At 45.6% G+C, this 27,958-nt stretch overlaps 1 protein-coding gene across 8 annotated transcripts in view; it reads left to right on the forward strand.

Moving 5' to 3' along the window:
- The window catches only part of MARF1 (meiosis regulator and mRNA stability factor 1), a 41,154-nt gene extending 15,965 nt beyond the window's left edge, over window positions 1–25,189 (forward strand). For 7 of the 8 annotated variants that reach the window (XM_058569988.1, XM_058569992.1, XM_058569990.1 and 4 more), the window contains 16 exons: window positions 440–618; window positions 2,438–2,518; window positions 4,774–5,010; window positions 5,136–5,255; window positions 5,974–6,149; window positions 7,862–8,082; window positions 8,844–8,986; window positions 9,169–9,302; window positions 10,377–10,579; window positions 11,338–11,565; window positions 15,452–15,682; window positions 17,576–17,788; window positions 19,030–19,090; window positions 19,178–19,303; window positions 20,639–20,809; window positions 22,598–25,189. In XM_058569988.1, coding sequence (XP_058425971.1) covers window positions 440–618; window positions 2,438–2,518; window positions 4,774–5,010; window positions 5,136–5,255; window positions 5,974–6,149; window positions 7,862–8,082; window positions 8,844–8,986; window positions 9,169–9,302; window positions 10,377–10,579; window positions 11,338–11,565; window positions 15,452–15,682; window positions 17,576–17,788; window positions 19,030–19,090; window positions 19,178–19,303; window positions 20,639–20,809; window positions 22,598–22,842 — 2,769 coding nt within the window. In that variant the 3' untranslated portion in view covers window positions 22,843–25,189. Of the gene's footprint in view, window positions 1–439; window positions 619–2,437; window positions 2,519–4,773; window positions 5,011–5,135; window positions 5,256–5,973; window positions 6,150–7,861; window positions 8,083–8,843; window positions 8,987–9,168; window positions 9,303–10,376; window positions 10,580–11,337; window positions 11,566–11,950; window positions 12,446–15,451; window positions 15,683–17,575; window positions 17,789–19,029; window positions 19,091–19,177; window positions 19,304–20,638; window positions 20,810–22,597 lie in introns of those variants that run through there. The other variant, XM_058569996.1, reaches the window with a different exon arrangement.
- Window positions 25,190–27,958: the final 2,769 nt, after the last annotated feature.

Below are 27,958 nucleotides of genomic sequence, written 5' to 3' on the forward strand. Positions count from 1 at the left end.
TAGCTCTGGCTCCTAAAATATGGAAATAGGATTCTAAAATAGCGTTGCCTGTTTTTGTTAATATCTTTCTGTATGTGATTCAGTTTTTAGGTGCAGTTTGCTAAAAATGCACTTTTCTATATTCTTACAATGGCTATTCCCTGGGCTTTTGCAGGGTCTGGGGAAGACCCCAAAGACTCCTTGCATGTGCTGGCCCCTGAGCCTGCATCAGAGAGCTGTGTGTGCCAGAGCACACAGGCAGGCCAGGCCAGTGTCATGTGCCTGAAGGTCACCCATTCTAGGTCACTTAGGTTCTGGTTGGCAGACATGCAGAGTTCAGTCAGGTTCCCTCCTGGAAGCACTGAAGTCCACACACGTGGTCCTTCCTGATTCACCTTCAGTTTTAAGATGACAGTGTTCTAGGTGGACACAGCCTTCCATTTCCTTTTCACTGCTGCAGGTGAAGAGTGTTGAACTCAGCCCCCATACGGATTATCAGCTCAAGGCTGTTGTTCAGATGGAAAATTTACAAGAAGCAATCAGCGCGGTGAACAGCCTCCACAGATACAAAATTGGCAGCAAGAAGATCCTGGTCTCACTGGCCACAGGAGCTGCTAATAAATCACTCTCTTTACTGAGGTAAAAAACAATTTATTTCAGGAAATAATATTTTGGTCCAGGAACAATTTTGGAAATAATAAAAATAGGTTTTATCCCATTCCCAACTGTCTTTGATGATTACATATGCAATAATGCTTTTTCTTGATTGATAGAGTTAGAAATAAACCAGAAGTTAGAAATAGCAAGTTAGGGCCGGCCCCGTGGCTTAGCGGTTAAGTGCGCGAGCTCCGCTACTGGCGGCCCGGGTTTGGATTCCGGGCGCGCACTGACGCACCGCTTCTCTGGCCATGCTGAGGCCACGTCCCACATACAGCAACTAGAAGGATGTGCAGCTGTGACATACAACTGTCTACTGGGGCTTTGGGGGGAAAAATAAATAAAGTTTAAAAAAAAAAAGAAATAGTAAGTTAGAAATAAACTGATTAGAATAATTTGACTCTGGTTCAAGTCAGTAATCAAAGGTGAAGTACAGCTTAAACTTGGCAGGCACTTAGGAGTAAAATAATACGCCACATCTCCAGAACAGTTTCTAAAAATAGTAGAACTCTATAATAAAAGTTTAGAAGCTGGAATGACTGAAATATTACCTTCCAATCTTAGTAGAAGATGGAGTTGTCTATAAAGGGTAGATATACAGAGCTCCAAGCTCTCAACTTGCAGATACATCCTTAATGTCAGATAGACACCCAGCCCCATAAGTCTACATTACGACTGTATCCATCTTAGGAATCTGGTAATGATTTTATTCATAATACGCTTTGATTCTTCTTTGCTCTCTCTGTTTTAGGGGGAACTAGTAAAACAGGACTCACTCCTGAATATCTGTTTGGGCTCTCAAAGATCTTTTCTCTGACATATACTTCACCATTATTTTAAATTTTAAATTTTAAATTATGTTTTTTTTTCCCTAGAATAAAAATGATACTCATTAAAGACAATTTGGAAAGTTCAGAAACATAGAAGCACGGGGAAAAAATCATCCATAATCCTATGGCTCAAAGCCAGTCACTCTTAACAGTTTCGCTTTTTGTTTTCCCTCTGAGTGTTTTTTGGTGCCTTTTTGTTTTTTAAAACCATAGTTGAGGGGTTGGCCCTGGGGCGCAGCAGGTAAGTTTGCGTGTTCCACTTCGGTGGCCCAGGGTTCGCTGGTTTGGATACTGGGCGCAGACCTACTCACCACTCATCAAACCATGCTGAGGTGGCGTCCCACATAGAACTAGAAGGACCTGCAACTAGGATATACAACTATGTACTGGGGGCTTTAGGGAGAAAAAAGAGAAAAAAAAAAAGAGGAGGATGGGCAACAGGGCCAATGAGCCCCTGATAGCCTGAGCCCGGATGTTAGCTCAGGGCCAGTCTTCCTCAAAACAAAACAAAAAACCATAGTTGAGATACTGTATTCAATTGTGTATCCTCAACTATGAGAATTCCACTCCCATATCTCTAACATAAGAATATATTAGAGATATATTGTATAGATATTGGTATAGATATATTGTATACATATTGATATATGTATAGAGATATTCTGCCTTTTGCTCTGCATTAACAAGGTGTTTGTCTCACTGAGTGGTCAGTGTCTTTCTGATACAGGTATGGAAAGCACTATGCTTGAGTCTGATAAAAATCCTAGTGTGTGACTTAATATTCTTTAATTGCCTTGTCCCTAAAGTCCTTTCTTTAAATTTTTCTGGAAAATAAATTCTGATGTATCAGAAATTCGTAAATTTGGTTTGCATATACGTTGGTTAATCAATTTTATGAACTGTTTTTAAAATACAATTTTGAATGGAGAGGAAGTGGTCTGTTCTCTAATTGATTCAATTTTGTCTTACAGTGCAGAAACAATTTCTATTCTTCAAGATGCTCCTGCCTGTTGTCTGCCTCTTTTTAAATTTACAGATATCTATGAAAAAAAGTAAGTTAGGTTTATTTTTTTTCATTGGTCCAGTCAACACTGATTGGTGATTTCTATGCATAAAACTGTGGTAGCAACTCTGAAGGAACTTCCAGCCTGGTGGAGGAAATGAGACAAAGACAGTGCTGTTCAGATTTAAATTCTGATTTTGACATACATTTTAAAAATTCTTTCATATTTAGCAAATTTAGACCTTAGTCCCCAAAGCTGTCCTTTCATTTTTTCCAGTTGACTGATTAGTTTTGTTATTCATTGAGTGAAGCTTTTTGAGCACCTTCTAGACTGTAAGGACAACAGGCACTGCATCTGACCCGATACCATGTCTTCACACCCGGTGTATAGTAGGTGCTCAACAAGTATTAGTGGAAAGAAAGGCTGAGGCTCTGTGCAGAATGCAGAGCTGGGAAGACACAGCCCTTGTCCTTGAGGAGTTATGTCCTGAAGAGAAGAGAAACCATTCACAAATTATAGAGCAAAGAAAGCTGTCATTAAAGAGGGGCAAGGAGAAAATGCTTTCAGGATACAGAGGACGGAAAGAACCAGGAGCTTGACTGTTATTTTGTGGATAATGGGAGCCACTGAAGTACTGGAGGAGTGAGGGAAAGGGAGAGGGGTGGGGGCAGGAACCACGCTTCAAGGAGACTCTTCTGGCGGCAGTAGTGTCTGAGATGGAATGAGCAGGGGAGGGAAGGAGACAGAAAGGGAAAGGCACTGCACCAGTCCCGGTGCTGAGCAGATGCTGTTAGAACAGAAGGAACTAGATACCACAGAGGTTTCAAACGTCGGTGAAATGGGCCTTGGTAACTAATGTTCTGTAACAGGCAAGGTAAAAAGTAGGGGTCAGTTTGATTCTGCATTTTTTGCTCTGGATGACTGGAAGGATGGTTGTATGGTTAAACTGGAAATAGAGAAATAAAGAAAGTGTGTTTAGGAGGTACAATGAGTTTTTGATCTTGGGTTTGCCATACAAGTTTTAGGGGGCCATTGGAATGTCTGGGTAGAGAGTTCAAGTGGTCTTCTACACATTTGGAGTCTCCCTTAGGAAAGAAGTCAGCTCTGAAGATACAGCAGTTATTTGCCTAAAGGTGATCATGAAAAACATAGGAGCAGTTAAGATCAGAGGAGAGGGAGGAGAAACAGAAGGGCAGAACTGGATGGAATGCCACCAGGGACAGACAGTGGGCGAGAACCCAGAGGTGAGGGTGTTATCAGGAACGTGGGGATGGCCTGCAGCATCGAAGGGATTGAGGATGTGGTGTGAGGTTTAGAGGGGAGGAGGAGACCACTGGTGACTTGAGAGCCATCTGTGAAGAGTCCTGTGGTTAAAATCCGGGAGGGAACAGATGACAGACTGGATGGTGAAACAGCAGAAGCAACTCCTGAGAGACTAGCTGTTTTCCTTATAGGGAAGACAAGAGAGCACGAGACTGAGAGTGAGAGCACGAAGGAGGACGTACGTCTGCAGGAGCAGGACAGAGTATGAATGGGGTAGGGGGAGGATGTGAGACTGATTTCGGTAGAGGGGAAATCTGAGCGTGTATGTGGGGCACTGGGAAGAACCACTGGAGGAGCAACTACCATTTAATGAGCGCTTACCATGTGCCAGGCTCTCCATACATAATCATATTGAATCCTCACATCAACCCTGTGAGGTGGGTATCATCACCCCATTTTAAGATGAGAAAACTGAGGCCCGGGTTGGTTTTATAACTTGACTAAGGTCATATAGATTGAGCCAGGATATGAACTCAAATCTGTCTGCCTTCAGAGCCTGTGCCTTTAAGCTTCAAGTGTGAAAGACACAAGTCAGAGGTGTATTGAGGAGTCTAGTCTCAGAGGAAGTGTGGATCATGAGGTTAAGGCACAGGTGAGGCGGGGGTAGCTGGAAAGGAGTCTACCTCCTCTGAGGGAGGAGAGCAGAGATGGTGAGAGGTATTGTAGAGGGATTTGGAAGTGAAGGGGAGCCAAGTTGAACGAGGTCATATCAGATAGCTTTCCATCGCAAGAAATTAGGTGAGATCACTTGCAGAATGATATAATCATTGTAATGGGCAGTGCGCCAAAGATGACTTGAAGGAGTGCCAACATCACTGGCTCAGTAGTGAATGAATTTATAGAATTATTCCAGCTTTACTTTCGAAGAGACAGAGGAACTATTCTTGGTTATAGCCCTTTATTTAAACAGGACAGTTGTTTCTGTGTAATCCAAGAAAAATGTTCTAAGTGAGCAACTCGCTCTTTTTCCTTGCTCTCAGGTTTGGACACAAGTTAAATGTGTCGGATTTATATAAGTTAGCAGACACGGTCGCAATCCGTGAACAAGGAAACGGAAGACTGGTGTGTCTCCTACCCAGCAGTCAAGCCCGCCAGAGCCCCTTGGGGTCTTCCCAGTCGCACGATGGCTCCTCGACGAATTGCAGCCCAATTATATTTGAAGAGTTAGAATATCACGAACCTGTCTGCAGACAGCATTGTTCCAATAAGGATTTCAGGTAAAATGCTCGTACCTCTTTAGAAATAATCCTTTTGTATAAGGTCGTGGAATATCTGTTAGAATTACCTTGCGAATGTTTTAGCCCACTGAGAAATGTCAACTGTTGTGTTCTTTTTTCTGCAGTGAACATGAATTTGATCCAGACTCCTATAAGATTCCTTTTGTGATTCTCTCTTTGAAGACGTTTGCGCCCCAGGTTCATAGTCTTCTGCAGACACATGAGGGCACTGTGCCTTTATTAAGGTGAACGTGTCAAAGCCATTGCGATATGATGCCTTAGTTCTCCTCTCTAGAGAGAGTCTGCCCTCTGCCCACACCGCTCCCGGAGCAAGTATTGTAGAATGCTTCATCCTGACGTTTTAGCCTTGCTAAAAATTAAAGTCAGTCTGAAATGGGATTCATTCACTCAATACTTCAACGAGAAAATTTGTGTTTGTGCTGCATTTTAGAAACATAAACACGAATAGGACAGTTTCTTCTCACAGAGACAAGATCATTATAAGTGCTAGACTAGAAGGATGCACATGTGCTACGAGAGAGTACCCAACCTCAAATAGTGGTAGATTGCAAAATTTGAAAGAGAAAAGCATTCTTTGGAAGTCTGTTTGACCACACATGAGCCATGTGGTAGATTTGATACAGGGGCCGACACAGGACTAAGTTGCCTTAAGGCCACCGATATGTTAAAGCAGATAAATAACTGACTTGGAACCCAGCTGCCTTATTTTTAACTCCCTCTGCTGGAAAATTGTCCAGGAATTTCTTGTACCATCAGAATGCATCAAAGAGGGAAATACCACAGTGATTGCCTCCCTGGGACTCTAAGTTTAACTTTCAAACCCAAATTGTTGGCATTTGAACAAAAATAATTTGCTAATGGCTACGTTAGCGTAAAGGCTTCTGTTTAGCAGGTGTTTTGCTTTTCCGTTATTTTAATTAACCTTTTTGTTTTCCACTGCAGCTTTCCAGATTGTTATTCCGCAGAGTTTGGTGAACTAGAAGTAGTGCAGGAAAACCAGGGGGGTGTTCCCTTAGAACACCTCATCACCTGTGTTCCAGGTGTGAACATTGCCACTGCACAGAATGGCGTCAAAGTGGTGAAATGGATTCACAACAAGCCCCCTCCTCCCAACACAGGTGGGTGTCAGGGATTGTTCCTTCTGAGCCGCCAGCTCCTGTGAGTGGAGGCTGTTGGCTTTCGTCTTAAACAGCAGCACTATTCGCCAAGTGTAAAGCACCATGGGTGTCTCCTTTGACCTTTTAACAACTCTGTCAAGTGCTGAAGGTTTGGCAGAACTAGACTCTTTGAAAGTGCCAGCGTAAATCATGTAAAATTTCAAACCCAAATTGTGTAGTTAAAAATCTCTTTAGCTACCTAATTTTGTGAAGCTTTTCGACTTTTTGACCGGCCTTTAAAAAATAGTTTCAAGTGTTTGAAGGACATATCTCTGAATGCAGGTTTACCTTTGAAATTCGTTTTGGTCAGTATGTCTGAAATGTGAAAATAGCTTTAACTCTAAAGGACCAGGACATTTGAACCTAGATTTGGGTGGGTTTCTGGATTTGGGGCATTCCCCGAGATGCAGGTGGCTCATCCTGCTGCCTGTGAACAGCACTGTAAATGGTTGCCTTCATGTCGACACTCCCTTCTCTTTGGCCTCAACGCTTCCTCCTCTTCTCCTTCCACTTCCCTCTGCCCTACAGGAGGAAAGCTATGGATAACCAGGGAGCTCTGTTTGTACCAAAGCTTCTTACCCACCTCCCCCTGCCTTTCCCCTCCGTCCCCTCCAGGTCTGCATGTTTTGCTGCTCCCTGCTTTCTTTCCCCTGTGTCGTTAGCCCACTTTGTTGTTAGTGCTGTCGAGTCGATTCCGACTCCTAGCGACTCTGTGTACAGCAGAGCCGAACCCTGCCCGGTGTTTTTGTGCCATCCTCTCACCCTCCGGCACTCTATCAGACAGCGCTGCCGCTGCTATTCATAGGGTTTTCATGGCCGGTTTTTTTCGAAGTGGGTGACAGGTCTTTCTTCCTAGTCTGTCTTAATCTGGAAGCTCCACTGAAGCCTGTCCACCATGGGTGACCCTGGTGGCATTTGAAATACCAGTGACATAGCTTTCAGCATCACAGCAACACGTGGCTGCCACAGTACGACAACCAACAGATGGGTGGTGTGGTTCCTTGACTGTGAAACGAACCCGGGCTGTGGCGATGAGAGCACTGAATGTGAACAACTAGACCACCAGTTAACCCGCTAGTCCCTTATAAAGGTTTCCATCTGATTATTTATATACTTTTATAATTAAAATTTCTTAGTTATACAAACATTCAAGATAAATGTGAAAATCTGTTTCTTAGTTTTATATCATACTAGTTTTACATTATTGCTTTCCATGGTTTCCTGGGCAACATTTTCAGCTGCTCTGTGGATTAATTAGGCTCTTCTGAGCTACCTGCTTGATGGCCATTTATAACTTTGTTTCTGTGGGAAAGTATGTTCCATGTGACCAAGTTACAAATGGATCTTTGAAATACAACCAGTTTATAAGCTGGAAACTTCCTGTGTACTTTCACTTCTGCTTCAAGTTAATGCTCTGGTGAACTGTGCTTTGCTTTGGCTACTTGACTTCAGGAAGTAGTGAGGAAGCATTTTTCAGCCCATAAGTGAGTTGGCTAGCCTCTTGAGTATATGGGTCCTGAGTGTAGAAGCTGAGAAGTAAAGCAGCTTTTTGGTCTCATCTACTTGGTCATGATTGAGTTTAAGTGAGGGAGTGCAAGGTTGGTTACCTTTCTTTCAGCTGGTGAAATCATGCTTTTTGTCTGATGCATGTTCTCTTCTCCCCACGTATCTAGACCCTTGGCTTCTGCGTTCTAAAAGTCCTGTGGGTAACCCCCAGCTGATCCAGTTCAGTAGAGAAGTGATTGACTTACTGAAGAGCCAACCATCCTGTGTCATACCAATTAGTAATTTCATCCCATCTTATCACCATCATTTTGCAAAGCAGTGCCGGGTATCAGACTATGGCTATTCCAAGCTGATTGAGTTATTAGAAGCAGTGCCTCATGTCTTGCAGGTAAGGAATGCTAAGCGATTATTTATTTAAAGATGGAAATATCGTTGCATGGTTTTGGCTACTCTAGCCGGAGAAACAGGATTGCTAGTAGCCTAATTAATTCCTAAGAAGTCAGTTCAGAGCAAAACATCCTATAAAAGCTTTCTTCAGAATGCAGCAAACATATACAAAAGGTGGCTTCTCAGTTTTTCAGAAAGCTGTGAGTTTCCAACTTAAAGGAACTCAAGAGCACTGAGGAGTATTTTCATTCTAATCTCTGTAGACTCACCTTCCTCCTAGCACAGCCCTCTCCAGAACTGTTCACTAGTACACAGGAGCTGCTGTAACATGGGCTTACCTTTCTTAGAAACGAGTTGACAACCAGTTACTGGGTTGGAGCCTAGCATTAGTTCCTAAGAAGTCTTTGCCTGTTAACTTGCAGTGTTATAATAGCTTCCCACTTGTAAAAATGGCCTGAAAAACTTTAGCTATGTTTTAGGGACAAAATTAGTTGCCCGTACTGATAATGTGCTTTACATTTCTGTACTCGTGACTATTGAGAAAAGAGTGTGCAGGGGAGAAAAAGAGTCCCAGGCACTTGACCACTTGTTCCTTCTAACTGCCTACATTTTGTTGATCTACGTGCGTTTCAAAATGCAGCTTTCGTACATCAAGGGAGTTGTTCTCTGAGGGTGGCAACAGAACGGAGAGAGCCATCGTCAAGAAAGTCAGTATCTGCCAAGGTCTTATGAGTATAAGTAATCGAAGTGTTTGATTTGCAGATCCTTGGAATGGGCTCCAAACGCTTGTTGACCCTTACCCACAGGGCCCAGGTGAAGCGCTTCACTCAGGATTTACTAAAACTTCTCAAATCCCAGGCCAGCAAACAGGTCATTGTGAGAGAATTCTCGCAGGCTTATCATTGGTGAGTTGATGAGAAGCAAAAAAAAAAAAAAAAAAAAAAAAGCAAATATTTTAAAACACGTTTTCTTCCCTCAAATTTTAAATAATTAACTTTTCTGTTTGGCATTCTTTCAGAAAACCTGTAAAGTTATTTTGGCAAATGATATTTCTTGTTCTTTCCCCATTTCCATTGTTAAAATCTAGGTGTTTCTCAAAGGACTGGGATGTCACCGAATATGGTGTCTGTGAGTTGATTGATATTTTATCGGAAATCCCAGACACAACTATCTGCCTGTCCCAACAAGATACCGAAATGGTGATTTGTATCCCCAAAAGAGGTATGTCGACTTAAATTTGCTGAAAGACAGTTGTCTCTCTCCATGGTTATTTTAACATGGATCATACAGGGATGCGCTTTTCCTCTCCTTCTCTGTGGTTCCTGAAGATTCCGTGGAAAGTGCAGTGTGAAAACTGTTCTGCTATGCAGTGGATCCTAGGTTGTCAGAGTAGGTGAAGTCACTTGTCAAGAAGAAAAGCCAGGTAGTTTTTTTAGAATTCACTCTAAGGGGAAAAGGGCATAACCAGCACTTTCTTAGAATGCCTCCTTCAGCCTGTCTGGCTGTTTATGCTGTAATTACCCACTTGAACGTCAGTTACCTGGCTGTTTCTTGTCTCTTCTTTTTACCACTGAGCTACTTTACCATGCACACTTGAGAAGGAAAGAAAACTCAAATGAATGCTTTGTTTTATCTTTCACCTTTTAGTAGTTCCCGCTGAGGTCTGGGACATAGGATAGATAAAATTAAATCTACATACTGTCATGTTCTCCCACTATTATTGATCAGTGGTTCTTAAACTGTGCTCCTGTAGAACACTGATGTCGAGGAAATCATAGTGTTCTAAAGCTAAAATGAGTCATGTCAGTCTTTTCTCAATTCTGTTTTAAAAATTAATACAAACAAAAGTCTAAGCTTAAGTGTTTTCCTGCCTGCATTTTTGTTAGACTTTTGATGCTTAATACTCGTCTACTAGCAGTGTGATTTCATAGAAATAATTTTATATTACTTTTTCAAGCACAGAGACCTGTATGAGTGTCAAGTTCATATATATAATGTGGGGGTGGGAGGACAGGGGTGGCTAGAGAAATTATTTCTATCTTGTAAGATGAAATTACATAGACGTGTATGTATATTTCATAGTAAACCATAATGTATCATGACTTCCTGGTGGTCTGCCCTTGAGCGAGTTTGAAATCCATCTTCAGAGAGAGAAGAGTGTGTTTTAGGTGGTGTGTGTTTAGAAGGCAAAGATGATATCACCTGTAATCTGTGCATAGGACTAACTACAGTGATAATATTAAATACAAATGGGTAGAAGAAGGTTGTGATTCATGGTGGTTTTATTTTTTAAAGAACGTACCCAGGATGAAATAGAAAGGACAAAACAGTTCTCCAAGGATGTGGTTGATCTGCTGCGGCACCAGCCGCATTTCCGGATGCCCTTTAATAAGTTCATCCCCTCTTACCATCACCACTTCGGCCGGCAGTGCAAACTCGCCTACTATGGGTTTACCAAACTACTTGAACTTTTTGAAGCCATACCTGATATTTTACAAGTAAGTGGGGAAATTCTACTTCTATTTTTCTGATTAATATATGGGGGAAATTTTTTTAATTTTCAGGCCGTTATTCCTGAGAAGCAGGCAGTTAGGAAATAGGATGAAAATTTGAAATATTTCAATCAGAAATACTGAAATTGAGAAGATTGAAATATTTCTATCAGAGATACATGTTGTTGGCTCATTAGTGTTTTTAGGTAAATGTGGTTTTTCCTTCAGTAAAGAAATAGATCATTCTTCAAATTTGTTTTAGGGTAATTATTGAAAAGATTAAATAGTTTGATTTCTTAACTGACTATCTCTCATTGGCTCCATACTTTTCAGATCTGTTATGTTGGAGGCAGAGATGAGTACAGGAGGTGACACAAATGCTTGGCTGTTAAGCGATTGCTAAGTTAAACCAAATTTTTGTTGTTGATTTTATTAATATTACTATTTTTGACCCCTAAAGTGCTTTTAAAATTTTCTTTTTTATTTTTGTGGTAAAATACACATTATTTTTTATTTTTGTGGTAAAATACACATTATCTATTTAACCCTTTTTAAGTATACAGGTCAGTAGTGCTAAGAGATTCACACTGTTGTGCAACCAATTTCCAGAACATTTTTAATCTTGCAAAACTGAAACTCTGTATCCATTAAAGAACACTAAAGGGCTTTTTAGTTACTAATTGTATACGTTTTCATCTCATTTAATTCCACAAACAGTCATAATTTGTTCAATGTCCCTTTCCTCCTCCTGTGTGTTTTCCAAGGTATTGGAATGTGGAGAAGAGAAAATCCTGACTTTGACAGAGGTAGAACGATTCAAAGCTCTGGCTGCCCAGTTTGTTAAACTCCTTCGGTCCCAAAAAGATAACTGCCTTATGATGACAGATCTGCTCACAGAATATGCTAAAACCTTTGGTTACACGTTTCGTCTCCAAGACTATGATGTCAGTTCAGTTTCGGCTTTAACACAGAAACTCTGCCATGTTGTAAAGGTAACCAGATTTTTTGTTTTTCATGGAGTAAAACACGTGGTGGCATAATCCTCACTGGGATATTTACGTGTGCTTTTGCATGTATGTATTTGCACCTTGCACTACTTATTGCCTTGCAACTTGCTCTGTCTGTCACTAACACCTTATTAGGTAAGAGGAGAGGACTTGGGTTTGGCAATTGAGATTTTTGGTCTTGCCTTTGTGTTTATTAGTGGCCTTGCTAAAGTAATGTCTTTGTGAACTGGTGAGGTCACTGGTTTATCCTAGAGTGTTTATTCTCAGATGTGTCAGTCTCTACTGCTGACCTGAAGTTGGATCCTTCTAAACAGATCTTTGTCTCTGAAGTTTTGGGAGACAGTAATCACAGATCTCATCTCCCTTCCAGATTCTGACTCACTGAAGAAGTAGGTTTAGGAGCACGCTAGGGCTGAGAATTGCCTTTGTTGCTGGTAATGGATTGGAGAGGGTAACTTCCTCCTCTTCCCTGCCCTGGACTGAACTGACCCTCCCAGTCCTGGGCAGAGCAGCTGAACAGTTTGCAGGCTGCCTCCACTGCAGGACCAAGAAAACTCACTACAAGGAGGAAGAAATGGAAAGGAAAACATCCGAAGTGGGGGCAGCCCCAGTCACAGGTCTGGAAGGGGTCTGTTTACGTACTGGTCATTTAGAGGAGGAAGAACCTGCACAGAGACACAGCTCCAAGAGTAGGAAGAACACTAGGAGTGTGGACCACCCAAGGCCAAGGAGGAGGAACAGCCAGCCCCGGCACATGCTGCTGAGAGGGCAAGTGAGACAGGGACTAATGTGACCTTCGGATCTAGCCAACTGGGGGTACTTGGTGTTGCTGGCAAGCGGGGTCAACAACAGTGTGATAGGGGGACTGAAGCCACAGTGGAGTGGGTCGAGGGATGAGGAGGAGGAGGCAAGAAAATGGCGGCAGGTAATCCAGACAGCTCTCCAGTTTGTTTACTTGTGAGGGAGCAGAGCGAGAGGGCAGCAACTCAAGACTGTGGGGCTGAGTGAGCAAGTGAGTTTTTGGGTTGTGTTTTTTCTTTCCAGTTGGAGAGACTTGAGCGTGGTTGAGAGCCACTGAGAAGGATCTGCGTGAGAGAGAGAAGATAGATATACAAAGGCGAGAAAGGATGATGGGGTGAGGGTCCTGAGGAGGCAGGAGATGTGGGAATTGGCATTCAGTGGAAGGAGGGATGGTTCGGATATTATGTTTTGAGAGAAGGGAAGGAGGATAGGGTAGATGCAGATATAGGTAAGTTTCATGTTTGTCACCAGGACAAGGAGGAAGTTACCTTCCAAGAGTATTTTTCTGTCAAGTAGAAGGAGAGAGGAGAAAAGAGACAGGGCTCAAGGTTGAAGAGCATGGAGAAGGTCTGAATTGTCGTTGTGGTGCGTGGGAGAGTGACCTGAGGAATTTGGGTAAGGGATCTGGGAGTATGGAGGGCTCACTGGAAGCTGGTGCTCGTAGATTTCCTGTGGAGACAGTTGGGCCGTGGCTGCTGAGGTGCAGGCTCAGGGAAAGCAGATGGTTGGGTTCAAGGTGGGTCTTTGCCAGATGGGTGCAAAAGGGTGTAGGGACGAAGGAGTTTAGAGTATTGACAGTGTTAATGAATTAATGGCCCATCAGCGCCAAGATGGATGAAAGAGGAAAGTGAAGAGAGGAGAGGGCTTGTGAATTGGAAGGAGGTAGGAGTCAGTGCTGGCCGAGTTGAAGAAAGGTAAGAGGAGTGGAACATTGGAATCTCTTTCTTGTCTGTCACTCCAGTGTCTGCCCTGGGCTTCCTTTTGTACGCGGGATGCATGAGTTATTTTGGAAGTGGGCAATGACAGGATCCCAAGTGTGACCCTGGGGATGGGTGTCTAGAGTGGAATTGAGTAGGAGAGGATGTCACTGGAGATGAGAAAGTTGAGGAACTGAAAGGCCATGGTGTGGGACAAGTCCGCTGGATGTTCAGTTGCCCAGGATGGTGGCAGTGGTGGGTTTTGGTGGATAGGAAGACCAAGCCATGACCAAAGGCTTTGATGAATCAGGGCGAGTGGTTGGGGAGTTTGGGTGTGAGCAGTAAAGATGGCAGAGGCTTTAGTGTGCAACCCTGGCTGCTACTGGAATCTTCCAGGGAGCTTCTGGGAAATGCTGATGCCCAGACTTCACCCCTGCCTCTGAGATTCTTAAATAATTGGTCTGAGGGTGCTCTGAGCACTGGCATTTTTTATAAACTCCCTAGGTGATTCTAATGTGTAGCCAGGGTTGAGAATCAGGAAATGTATCTAAGTAGCATCAAAAGAGTGGGTTTTTGAGGCTGGCCCCGGGGCGTAGTGGTTAAGTTTGGTGTACTCCCCTTCAGCAGCCCGGGTTCAGTTCCTGGGCGTGGACCTACACCACTTGTCAGTGGCCTTACTGTGGTGGCAACCCACATACAAAAAATAGAGAAAGATTGGCACAGATGTTAGCTTAGGGCGAATCTTGCTTAAGCAAAAAAAAAAAGAAGATTGGCAACAGATGTTAGCTCAGGGTGAATCTTCCTGGGTTGGGGGGAAGAGCGGGTTTTTGGTTTTTCTTCTTAAAAAGCTGGAGTAGTAGTAATGATCTGAGCATCTAAGATGACGACTGAGACTCCCCTGGACGTGTATCTGTTGATTATTTAAACCCTGCTCCTGAGAAGGAAATCGATAGTCAGAATCTCCACAAATCCATAACTATGCTAAGCGGAGTGGGGGTCTACCCACCAACCTCCTGCCTTGGCTCTGGGTGAGCGTCAGAACCAGATTAGGACACACTGATATGGGGATGGCTCCTCAAGTGCCGCCCACCTCTCTCTGCCTCTAAAGAGCCAAAGTCCCAGAGAGTACAACTCATGATTACCCAGCCCTTGTAGGCACGAAGCCCTGTGGTCCTGGCTGGAAAGCCAGATAAAGGGAAAAGCAAGCTGTAGTAGTCAGCATTGGTTTGCCTCACCAACGCCTAAGCAGTGTGTGCTGACGCTGTGCCTGTTTTAATTCCAGCAAAGGCTCAGTTCACGGACTTGTCCCCCCAGCAAGGCTTGTGGGTCTCAGTCACCAATTGCTTGTCTCTTCACAGGCTGTTTCATCCCCAAATGATAGCCTGTGTCTTTTTCACAAAGTTTCCGTCCTAATGCACTTCATCACTTACACCCTGTAACTCCTTGAGAATCTGAAAGAATTGAGGAGTAGACATGTAGTCAGACATGAAAATACCAGCTTTTTGGCTAGTAATGATGGTTTAGAAGAATGCGGTTTGCCTTGTAGTCAGAGTGGGCCTTCCATCACCTCCCCAGTGAGCGGGGAGAGTTGAGTCTGCAGAGCAGCCCTGTGGAGTGTCGCCTGCAATCTAAACAACACACACACATGCCCTCCCATAACCCTTACACACACACACACACACACACACACACACACACACACACACTCTCTCTCTCTCTCTCTCTCTCTCTCTCTCTCTCTCTCTCTCTCTCTCTCTCTCTCTCTCTCCCTCCCTCCCTCCCTCCCTCCCTCCCTCCCTCCCATAACCTTTAATCTGTGAGCTTGGGCCAGTGGATGTCCGCTGGCCAGTCTTATCTCCTCCTCGTGGAGGGAGTGGAAAGAATGCCCTAAGAGAGGGGATGGTGTTAGTGAAGTTTCTGGTTATGGAGCAGCAGGGAGGGAGAGAGGAATTTCTACTCAGTCTCATCTGTAGTGTTGTTCTCATGTCCCGAAGAAGCTGAAAACAGACCCACTCACGTCACTTTAGTTTGAGAGAAAGAATTAGAGGTTTTTCCTCTATTGGTCTTATTAGCCAAAATGAAACTAGCCCAGCTGGGTGTGGCCCAGCTTGTCTCTCTTGAGCTCGCAAAAGTTGAATTCTTGTTTTCCCCAGGTTGCTGATATGGAGTCTGGCAAACAGATTCAGCTGATCAACCGCAAGTCCCTGCGCGCTCTCACTGCCCAACTGCTGGTGCTGTTGATGTCTTGGGAAGGAGCCGCCCCTCTTTCCGTTGATGAGCTCAAGAGGCATTATGAAACTACCCACAGTACTCCGCTCAACCCCTGTGAATATGGCTTCATGACCCTGACGGAACTTCTGAAGAGTCTGCCTTACTTAGTTGAGGTGCGAGTGCTACAGGTTCTTGAGAATGATGGTACTGCAAACTGTTGAACTGCGTATTTCTGAATCACCTAGTGGTCAAGATGAGAGGGTGTAGAGTTGGAAGGGACCAATCGGTCATGTTAAAGATGAACCAACTGAGGCAGCGGGAGGTGCAGGCACCCTGCCCACGTGAGTGACAAGCCAGGAGGAAAGCCCTGGCTCCTGATTCCTGAACTGGGGTGCCTCTGTTCTGCACCAGGCTGGATGTTGCTACTGTTATCTCTTTCTGAATGACATGGCCTGTGTCGTGGCTTCAAGTGACTTAGTGGTCAGATACAGGGCAGAAAGCAAGGTTGACTGGCAGGTCACCCAGGTCACCTTTCAAGAATGGCACTTGAACATTAGGAGAATGGTAAGAGAATAGTCCGTGCAATTCTTAGGCAATAAATATAAAAACCTAGAGGAAATAGATAAGATCCTAGAAAAAATTATCAAAATTGACTCAAGAAGTTAAAAATTAGACCAGTTACCACCAAAGAGACTAAAGATACTGAAATTTTACCACTGAAAAAGGCAGCAGGACCAAATGGGTTAATAAGTGGGTTTTAACTAACCTTTAAAGAACAAATAACTCCAACTTCTTAAAAACCATTCTAAGCCACGTTGAAAAAAAACAAGAGCGCACCACTGCATTCTATGAAGCCAAAATAACTAACTTTAATTCCAAACCTAATATAGTCCCCCCCGAAAAAAATGATTCTGAGTAGGATATTAATAAGTAAAATCCAGCAAAAATGTAAGAAAACAGTGATATACCATTGTTATATAAGTGTGTGATTGATAACTAAATAATTAAAAGATGTTGACAAAAACTCTCCTTGGCCAAACTTGAACCAGGCCCCTCTGAGCCGCCTTCTAGACTAGACCTCAACCTTATCCCCACCCCCATCCTTGATGGGCCTGCATAGCCTGGTGTTAGAGAGAATCTTGCCCCCTTGATATCTGATCACCCTGGCCTGCCTTCAGCAGGAACACCCCCTACCCGAAGTAATCTTCTCTTTTTAGTAATTTTCCATCCACTGGCACCCCTCCCCCGCCAAACCTGCTTTTTGGTCATCAGTCCCCACTTTTCTTGTTGTATTCAGAATTGAGCCCAGTTCTTCGCTGAGGTCTCTTTTCCTCTATTGCTGTAGGCCTGAATAAAATCTGTTTTCACTGCTTTAACCACTGTCCAGCTCTGGTTTTCTTTCACAATATCAAACCCAGCATTTTCTAAACTCTGTTAATTATCTATTATGTGAACACTGGTTCTAGGCAATGTTAATGGATGTTCCAGGACAAAAGGCTTTCCATGGCCAGCTAAGTCTAGGAACTGTCCCTTCTCTTTCAGGTTCCCAGTGTGTATTAAAGACTCTGAGAAGGTTTATGGTAGAGAAATTTGCTTAAAATACTCGTGGACAAAAGAATTTTTTTTCCCCTTATTACTTTTGTTGATTTTTTAAAAAACTACTGCTGTCATTGTTGTGCATCCCAGTGTTCCTTGGAACACTGCCTTGGGAAATGAGATCCAGTGGCCTCAGTCCCCGCTGTCTGCTGCCGTTCTCTCCACGGGGGGTTTGCCTCCCCTCTTCACGGCCTCCTCTTGTTTGAGACCCCAGGTTTGCCAGTTTTCTTCCTTTCTGACACACTGTTTCCTCAGAGTCTGCTATCTTTGACTTACAGATAGAACTCAAGTCTGCTCAAGGCCACGGCCTTCTCTTGGAGGAGATCCTTGAATGAATCCCTCCTCCTCCCTGACTTGTTGCCGGTTTTCAAGTGCACTTGGCACCTTGTCACTCTCAGCTGGAGGCCCTCACTTCAGGACAGGGCCAGTCCCTTTGGAAGTTTCTAATGCTGTGTTTTCTCTTGGACCAGGTTTTTACTAATGAGAAGACGGAGGAGTGTGTGAGGCTCACAAGCCTGTATTTGTTTGCCAAGAACGTGCGGTCTTTACTTCATACTTACCACTACCAGCAGCTTTTCCTTCACGAATTTTCCGTGGCCTATACCAAGTATGTCGGAGAAACACTACAACCCAAGACATACGGCTGCAGCAGTGTGGAGGAGCTCTTGGGAGCAATCCCACAGGTGGGTGTTTCTCTGAGCTTCTTGGAGAGCATCTTCCTGGAGAGCCACAGGCTCACCCTCCTGAACAGAAGAATGAAATGCTGCCAGAATAACGATGGCAGCCACTTTGAATGGATCCTTTCAGAACGTACTGTTTGCATAAAATGACTGATTTTAGCGTTTCTCCTTTACTCTGCAAACCTTTATTAAATTCTTATACCCCAGGTGAGTGAGTCCCAGACTCTGCCTTCAGAAAGGCATCGGGTCATGGGGAGTCAGGACACCTGAGCAGGTGTTGAGACAGTGTCACACAGCCCTCAGCGGGCACATTGAGGAGGGTCACGAGCAGGCCCCCCCCCGCCCCAGGCAAGGGGGATCTGGAGCGGAGTTGTCAAGGATGTGGAGAGGTTAACCTTGTGGTGAAGAGGAGAGGGGGCAGTCTGGGCCAAGGGCACGGCATGAGCAGATGCAGAGCAGTGAGTAGTGTGGAGCATTGGGGGCATTAGAAACCATGCTGGAGCCTGACGGTAAAGCAAGAGCTCAGCTGTGGAGGCCTGTGCTCCTCCAGGATAGGAGTGTGGACTCGGGGGAGGGATGGGAGGTTTGCGTGTGAAAAATGCCTGTACTGCTGTGCACAGTAGGGTTGAGAGAAACGGGGAGGTAGGAGGGAGCTTGGCCTTTGCTGAGGTCTAGGGGAGAGTTAAGAAGGGGTTGAGCCTGAGTGAAGATAACAGAGGACACGTGGGAGCTGGGATCAGGGACTTGGTGACAAGCTCATGGGGGAGCGCTGGGAGCCAGGGGCCGCCGCTCGCTCTCACTCGGCTGAGGGGGCGGAGAGCAGGACCGTTCGCTGGAGGACTTGGTTTTAAGATTAGGATCATGAGCTTAGTTTGAGGGGTGTGGGAGAGCTCTGACATTTCTTTCAGGGTATGTTTAGTTGCTAGAAAACATGCTAAGGGCTCTCACTGAGAATGATCTTCATTCATAGACCAAAGCTGTTTGGGAAGATGGTCTTTTTAAGAGCCTTAAAGGATGTTTGTAAAGCTGTCTCTCACCTATTTTAAGACTATACGGTTTTTTTTATAAGAGGCATGTTACTTTAAAAGGTAAAGAAAGAGCGTAGACAAAATTTTCTTGGCATTAATTCGGTTTCTGAATTCTAGTATGTTTAAGGCAGCACTGTAGGTCACATTCTTCCTGAATTTTAGGGTTTATTTCCCCTCCTTTTCCACTGCTTAACCAGTAGTATGTCTTGTGTGCAGGTCGTCTGGATAAAGGGACATGGTCACAAGAGAATTGTAGTATTAAAGAATGACATGAAAAGTGAGTAAGCGGCTGTCCCCTCCCCCGCAGAAATCCCCCTTCTCTCTCTCTGCCTCCTCCCTCTGACGGGGGCTCTCTGTCCTCCAGGTCGTCTGAGTTGCCTCGGTCTTTCCCCTGCTGACCCTGAAAACCAGCCCTCAGCTACTGAGCGTATCCTGGAGGTGCCCGAATCGTGCACAGCCTCGGAACTCAAACTTGAAGCGAGTAGCGAGGGTAAGAGAGGAACAACAAAGCAAAGCTTTTGAAGTTCTAGGAGAAATGGCTTGGAGTGGGGTGGGAGTGGGTGAGGGAAGGACAGCAATGGGTCATTTTCATTAATTAAAGTTAATATTTGTACATTTTTCAGAACAGTCTGGTGTTTGGTTAATAAGAGAGAAGAAACTGGCCTGCGTTTGATAGCATTTCATGGTTGATTGGTTAAGGTTGTTAAAGGATGTTGGCACTCCCGTAATGACAATATGTCAGCCCGATTCAGATGATAAAAAAATTATTGTGATCCTTGTTGAAACAGTGTTTCAAGACTGTTGTAGTAGAGTCGATTCTACTGCACTAGGGGAGGGAGACGCAGCTTGACTCAGTCCAGCAAGGGCAGGTGATTTACAGTCAAGGAGCAGAGCGAGGGGTCAGTGGATGGAAAGTTACCAGGAGGAGACATCAAGGGTAGGGGAATTCTTGCTAAGCTGAGTTTGCAAGATTCTTGTTAAGACTGGACTCAGCGAGGACAGGACAGACATGGAAGGCTCAAGTCAAGGCCTAGTGGAGAAGAGGGCTCAGAGGAGCCTGACTGCAGTTGAGTCAAGGAGAGAGTGTGTCACAGGACGTCCCTGGGAACGACTTGATAGAAATGCATTAATGTGACTCAAAACAACATGGGGTCACTTTGATTTATGTGGAACCTTCTCTGAGAGAGAAATCAGCTCACTTGAATTCCATAGCAATTTCAACTTGATTGAAAGACTTTTGAATCCGTTGCTACGGGTGGGAATTTTATCTTCATTCAACTCTGCAAGTCGTTAGATAGTTAGAAGTGTTATTGTACTCTGTTTATAGGATAACTCAGTTATGCAGCATTTTACATTTTCGAAAGCACCTGAATGTCACTCATCTCCCTCCACTGTCAGCACAACCTTCAGCGGCATTTATCTCCATCCTACAAATGCGGAACTGCGATCCCGGGAGGCGAAGTAGCTTAGCCGAGATCACTCAGCTGGGGACCCACAGCACTGGGACCCACGTCTTGTAGTTCTGAGCTTGGCTCCTTTAACTATTTCATACCCCTTCTAAAGGTTGTTTATTTCCCCTCTTTGCGTGCTGACTGTGGGGCCTCGGGGGACTGCTGTTCCCAAGAACACGAATCGCGAGATCTGGCTTGTGACATTCACTTACCAAAGAATGACCAGACCTTTCTATTAACAGTTTTTTTTTGCCCCTTGAGTTCTTGACTACTTGCTGACCTTTATCGTCTTCAAGGCTTAGAAAGAAAGCCTCAGGCGCTGAGTTGTGGTAGACCGCTGTGCTGAGTAGTCTCGGCCTGCCTTCTCTGTGCAGGGCCCCATCACACAGAGCCCGAGCTTCTGCACCTGACCAGTGACTCCCCTGTGGACCTCCTGTGTGCACCCGTCCCCTCGTGCCTGCCGTCCCCGCAGCTGAGACCAGACCCTGTCATCCTCCAGTCTGCGGATCTCATTCAGTTTGAGGAACACACTCAAGAGCCTTCTGGTAGGATACACTGTGTTATTGTGGGGTTTTCTCTGTGGGTTTAAAAAGTGAAACCATTATGCAAGCATATTAAATGTGTGATGGAGTTGGGGAGAAACTGTACCTTTTGAGGCACCAAAACACCTGTGCTGATTATTCAGCACGCTCTTTTCCTGTTAGGGTTCCTCCAAAATTGGGCTCAGAGCCTGAGCTGGCTTAGGGAGCATCAAGCAAGGGAACCGTGGTGGGTCTTGAGGGCTGATGCTGCTGGGCTGGGGAGAAGCCCGTGGAGGAGTTGGGGGGCTTCCCGGGCCGGTGTTCCCCCACCTTTGTAAAGGCAGCACACCTGTCAGCAAGCGTACACATCACCTCTGGTCTGGCTCAGAGTTGAATGACTCCAGGGGGGACTGGGGTTCGTGAGGGTCTGAGTAGGGGCAGAGGGGGCACCTGGGACTTAAGCCCCTGGACCCTGCACAGTGATCTGGGAAGGGAGAGGAAGCGGGCCGCCTCGAGCCCTGACTTCACGCCAGCACGGCTCTCACTGTGCCTGGCTCTGCGCTCGGGGCTGACAGAAACGGTCACATTTAATTCTCACCGCAACTCTGCAGGTGAGGTGACTGAGGCGTAGCTTGTGTCATGACTAGAGATGACACTGGCCCAGGCTGCTTGACTAGGAAGTGGCAGAGCCGGGATTTGAACCCAAGGCCTCTAGCCTTTCTGCTCTATCACCTGGCCCCCTGAGAGAATGGCCCACCTGCTCTGTCAAGGTCCTTCCCTTGCCGTCGTCGTCTGTCGTGATCAGTCATTCCCCACTCTGCTGATACTGCTTTCCAGGAGACCACCAGGGACAGCCTGCTGACTGCTGGATTGAGTCTCACAGGCCTCAGTCTTCTTAAGCTGCGTTTGGCACCGTTGCCCAGTACCTGGCTTCTGACACTAGGAGATCTAGCCTGCGATGAAGGCAGGGGTGCGTCCCCTGGAATGCGTAACTAGCATCTGCGGCAGAGTGGTATTAGCTCTTCCGTGGGGTTGTAGCCTTGGTGCGTTTAGTATACTTCAGTTCAGCTGTCCACGTGTGACAAAGGAGAGAAAAGTCATTTGAATGATTCTGTCTGCCGTTCTCCTCAGCGAGGATCAGCCTGAGAAGGGACCTTCTACGTGCCTTTGGTGCGAGAGCCCCTTACCCGCAGTAGGAGTCTAAGGTGTAACAATACATCTCTTTCAAGCAACATGACTGTATATATAGCAGGCTCGTTACTTGTGGCTCAGCCAAGAAGGAACAACTTATAAACACTGCAGGAAAACTGGCTGTGTTTGACTTCCTGGGTTTTTGAGGGTAATTTTGACTCTGTGCAGTTCTCCCCTTATCTCCCCCTCCCCCCACTTAGGTCCATGCAGAGTAAGCTCCTCTGTCAGTGGCATGGGCCAGGGGCTTCCGGATACTAAGGCCCTCCTGGTCTGAAAATCTAAGTCGCTTGTGGTTTATGGGTCCTTACCTACCTGACAGAAAGAATGAGCAGAGAATCCAAAGTGGAAAAAAAATGTTTCTAAACTATTGTCCATTGATTTGTAGCTGAAAATGAAGATGTCTAAAACTTTAATCCAGTGGAGAGCTGAGATACAGTTTATAAGTACTTGACTCATGTGACCATAATATTGGCCACACAGTTAATATGTAAATTGTGGCGTAGGCGTGATATTTAGGGGGTTATTTTTTAAATATTTTTTGAGAAAATATGAGAGAGAAACTGAAAACCACACGTCTTGCAGGTCCTAGAACTAAGTCTGTTTGTTTTTCTGTGTTTACAGAAATTCGGATTTTAAACCAAGAAGAGAATGTTGAAATTCCGGTACCAGGAAAGAATGAAATCCCAGCCTCTGAGTCCAGCTCCTCGTGTGCCCCAGCAGCTGTCCCGGTGCCTCCCTGCCCCGCCTCGGAAACCCCGGAGTCGCCGCTCAGCAAGGACCCTGTGGAGAGCCCAGCCAGAAAGCAACCCAAAAATAGAGTAAAATTGGCAGCCAACTTTTCCTTTGCACCTATAACCAAGCTTTGACTCTCGTTTTGAACATAGAATTAGGATGGGAAAACACTGTCTGATTCTGCACACAAAAGTGGGTTAAGTAACACAGCCTTTTCTGTTCAAGAGAACCCCCTAGAAGCCGCTTACTTCATCTGTAGATGTAGTCCATAATGTTGAGTTTCTTTCACATTGAACACAGCTTTGAGCTGAAGTTTTTCTTTCTTTTTTTCCCCCTCAATTATTTGAAAGCAAGGAAACGTTAAAGAATCCTTAATATATTTTACCAAATTTTTCTTAATTATTATGATATATAATGAATGGTGTTCTGTGAGAAGAAAGCAGTAAGAACTCAGCTAGAAGGAAGTGGTTTTACTTCCATTGAGCCACATCGGTGGGATAATCCTACATGTAGCATAATCTAGTCTCTAAGCCTTTGCTTACTGATGTTTCCAGACAGTATTAATCAAATGCATGATGTGTCTTTGAAGCAAAGCCTGTTCAGTGCCCTGTGTGGTCACACACTGAAGTAGAAGGGTGGGCGAGGAGGTGAGAATGTGTTTTCAGGTTGGATATGAAAGTTCCTGGCTTCCATGTGACTTGTAAGCGTGCTTCCTTTTTTATTTAACTATGTCTGTAGTTGACAAAGGTGGCTTCATCACAGATTTTTAAAAATGTTTCCACTTTGGGGTTCCATTTAGAGCTTTCTAGAAAGTTGAGGATGTTTTAAGCTTCCCTTTTATGTTAAGTTCCAGTTTGTCATGGATTAGGTTAAGAAAAAGGAGATGGTCTTGGTGTCATGAATTTAAAGTCAGCATTTGATTCCAACACACATTACTGTGTGTCGAAAGGCAATGTTGGGAAGAGAGTCTGATTTTCTAAAATATGCATCAGATGCATAAATTACAAATCAGAGCCGAGGGGTGAGGTGCTTTAACAGGGGCAGCATCGATACTCTTTCCACTAGGAAGAGACAGAAATTCTATCTATACATATGAAGGCCAAGGTTGATCAACTTAACCTTGTTTTTGTAATTTTAAAGCTGGTTTTGGTAGCTGGGAAGCTTTATGCGTGAGTATATGTGCGTCTCTGTGTGTTAGCTCCGTCTTTTAATAGTGTCTGCTTTTACTCTGTTACTTCTCGCTGTTGGAAGCATGTTTGAGTTTTTTGTGGTGTCTGATGTTGGCATTTGGGAAAAGCCAGCCTTTGAGGGAGCACTGCCCTGTGGAATGACCTTCGCCTCGAGGTGGCTGAGGCGTCCGGTGACGGGTGGCCTCTCACCCCTCCTGGAGAAACCTGACATTTACAATGGGTTGTATTTGTTGGGCAAAAAGGCGGATTCATTCATAGAGCAGAAAGAACCTGTTGGCATAAGGTCTTCCACGAGTAAGATGGTTTCTTTTGGGGAAATGTTTATATTTTGTAATTTCTAGAAAGCCAGAAAATGGGCTCTGATTTCATAGCCAGCATTTTGATAAAATGCCACAAAATAAGGGCTATAGAGAGATTTTTACAGGTTAGATTTTTGTTCCCCAAATCTTTTAAATGAAGCCAGTGATGCCCAATTCTCAACACATGGCCCCAGTCGAGATGGAACAACACTGGAAAAGCCTTCTGTGCCCCGTGGCACTCTGCGAATCCTCCTGAAGGCATTTCCTCTACAGACATAGTGTGACAGGAAGGAAAATGCAAATGTGCAGTTTTTTTTAAGAAGCTTTTAAACAGTGTAATAAAGGTGGCGGTGAGCACATCAGTTGCCTTATTCTGAGATGTCATAAGGCTGAATTTGCACGCTTGGACTTTAGTTTTGCTCACACGTAAAGAATGGTGGACTTGAAAAACGTAAGAGGTACCATTACAAGTCACTAGGAACAGCCTCAAAGAACAGCTTCTTTGGGCAACAGACAAAGAAGAGACTGAAGTTGCGCGCTGTCTCGTGAGTGTGGTCGCGCCATTGGCTGGAGTGGCCAGTCAGCCTGGGCCGCGTGTGTGACGCACACAATCGCTGTTTGCAGATGTGAGAATACAGCAGATGCTTGTTGTGTTCGTCATGTATTCCACAGTGGCCAGTCGATCGCTATCTATTTTTTTATCCAGAGGCTTAATTAAATGATGTGACGAAATGATGTATGAGAATTAAGACAATGAAATTCTTTATTTCTGGGTGGAAAGATGTACCAGATTCGATTTATCTGTTTAAAAAAAGACAGAAGTTATCACCGAAACCCCCTTTCCCATCTTGCACTGTTTGTTTTGGATCGGGCTTGGGGGAAGAGATGTTTTTCTTAACTGTCTCTTTGTTTGAACACTTTTTTTGTGGTTCAAGTGCTGTTTTGTGTGTTGGGACCAAACAGTTGTCAATAAACTTTACAAGCAAGCATCTGATTTGAGTTTCCCGTTGAGCGCTGTGTGTGTTTGAGGGGAGGGTGATAAACCAGATGGGCTCCCCCGACTTCCCACCCCTTCAGAACATCTCACTGGGAGGGGAGAACAAACTGGTCTGGCATCTTGGAGGCCCTTTTAATTTGGCATGCGGCCCTGGCAGCTGAGTGCACTATTGGCCCTTCGTGGTCAGGACCCTCCGAGGTTTCCAGCCTAGTTCCGGCTTATAATCGTGTGGGGAAAACACAATAACCACAAAAACCCTCTGGTTATAAAACTGGGTTGATTCCTGGGGTCTCTCTCCCTGTGAAAGAAATCCATCTTGCAGGCTGCCTTGGTTTGGGTCACTGCCAGGCCTCCTTTTTGAATAAGCCTATCTGGAAAAGACCTCCTTCACAGTTGCTGTCGTGAAGCCCTTCCCCTGAGACCACGATGACCCACCACCCCTCAGACCCCCTTGCAAGAATCTGAAAGGACCTGGAAGAGACTTGAATGTTTGAGTAAATTGCTTGATGAAGTGCATTTTTTTAAAGTTAAGTCTTAAAAAGCTCTTAAAAACCTTTGGCAATCCGTTCAAAACATCTTTCATGGGAGCAAATTTTTGCAGAAAAACTGAAGCTGCCACGGTGCCCCTGTCGAGTGAGGCAAGGCGGTTTCGTGGGTCTAAATTGGGCTGTGAAATGGGGCATCGCGTTTATCTATCTTTGTGGATTTCCCATCTGGTCTGGAGACGGTAGCCCAGAGGACGGCTGGGTAAAAGCAGACCTGTCCATGCCAAGAACAGCGGTGTGATGTCCTAGGACCTGAGTCCAGATGGGCAGTTAACCCTGTCCGTTCCCTTTACTGTGAGGAGCATCGTGCTTTGGGACTTCTCTTTCTAGTTGCTTCACGTGGGGCAAAGACTGAGTCATGGCTCAGAAGCATCCTGCTCCCTCCCACAAAGTGACCTGCCATAGCCTCCATTTGCTGTGCGGTTGGGACAGGGCTGGGGGAGGAACAGGCACCCTGACTCACTGCCCCATAAACCAGCAGTCAGCGTGGTCCCCACTGCTGCTTTACTTGCCCTCACGCCCTCCTGCAGTGCTTTACGTCAGGCTCGTACTATAGCCCGCCCATCTCCCAGCTGCTGATGCGATTACAGCATCAGCCTCGTCTAACTCCACTCTTTCGGGAGAGAGGCAGAGAAGCCTGATCCAATTTGCTCATTTGAATTAATACTTCAGGGCAAAGTGTCAAGTCTCTTTCCCAGGAGAGTTCGAGTCCCTCCCTGAGAGGTAGGGAGCCCTGGGGAGCAGCTTAGGTTGGAATATGAGCAAACCTAGTTACCTTGGGACCAAGTTGGAAAATCATAGAACTGTCAGGAAAGAGAGAGCCCTTCACTTTTCAGGTGCTTGAGGTGAGGAGCTTAGAAGATCTCAAGTCAGAGATAGAGGGCCAGAACTTTCCTCAGCGAGACGAAGACAAGAAGTTACATTTCCTGGAAAGGAAGGATTTGAGAAGGAGGAATCGAGGGCACAGAGAAGGAAAAGGGGAAGCAACAACTGCAGGGTGAAGCTAAGTACCCGGCTGCCACCGTGGGGAACCAGCCAGGAGCACTGCAGTGATCGGGGTGACCCAGGCTGGCAGGGCAGATCCCGGCATCATCCCTTCTGACAGCCGCAGGCAGCTCACGTGAAGCCCTCCGCTTCCGCCTCTGCCCGAAAGCCTCCCCAGATGCAGGACCCGGCGTGGGAGAAGCCCCCGCTGCCACCTCCCGCCCTTTCTCCCTCGCAGAGTGTCTGATGTCACAGAGAGAGCAGACAAAGCCGCCCGCAGGCCGCAGGGTCCCCGCCCTTGGTGTTAGCAGCCACAGAATCTGGCACGTCTGGGCCAGACGTGGAACAGGAAAGCTTCGAGAAAGAAATCTCTGTTCCACAGTAGAATCCTCTTTCGCTTCTGTGTGTGGGGAGGCCGATGAGGTTTTGCACATGGACTCTGAGGCCTGACCCTCGCTGACCCTCCCCGTTCCCCCCTCCTTTGGCTGAGGGCCCCAGGTTTCGTTGGCTGTCAGCTGGAAGCCGCCTGCAAATCCTGGAGGCCGCCCGCGTCCCCCACCATGCAGGCTTCCTCAAAACGGCAGCTTAGTTCATCACACCAGCAAGGAAAATCCCTCCAGTCTGCCAAGTGGGGGACGTATATATAATGTAACCTAATCACGAAAGGACTTCCCATCATCTGCGCCAACTTCCATTAGTTCCAAGGAAGTCACAGGTTCACCTCCTAGATGATCTGTAAGTATTTGATGCATGAGTGAGTGATGACTGACAGAGGAGGCCCAAGATATCCAATCCAGCTCTCAGGAAGAAAGGCATCCTGGGCTAAACCTTTTGAGGGTGAACAACCAAGCTTCAAAGCTACAAGGGCCCCTAGAGACTGACTAGTCCAGCCACCCCCGACCCGCACACTGAGGTTTACAGATGGGGAACGTGGGGCTGGAGAAGGCGAGCCATTGCCCAGTCACTCCGTGGCACAGCTGGGCTGAAGCCCTGGCCTCAGGGCTCCCAAGTCCGTCTTTACTGAGCCAGGCATGGGGACCTGATGAGTAAGACGTGGGCCCAGCCATACCGTCCTGCCTCCCCGATGGGAGCAGGACTCAGGCTCACATGGGAAGACCCCTCCAGGGTAGTGGTTCTCAAATCAGAGAGGCCATCGGATCACCAGAGAAACATGTTTAAAACGCAGGCTGTCTGCTAAAGCCACTGGCCTGGGCTCTCAAAACCGTCAGGGTCAT

The sequence above is a fragment of the Diceros bicornis genome, chromosome 26, assembly GCF_020826845.1.
Source record: "Diceros bicornis minor isolate mBicDic1 chromosome 26, mDicBic1.mat.cur, whole genome shotgun sequence".
NCBI classification, from domain to species: domain Eukaryota; kingdom Metazoa; phylum Chordata; class Mammalia; order Perissodactyla; family Rhinocerotidae; genus Diceros; species Diceros bicornis.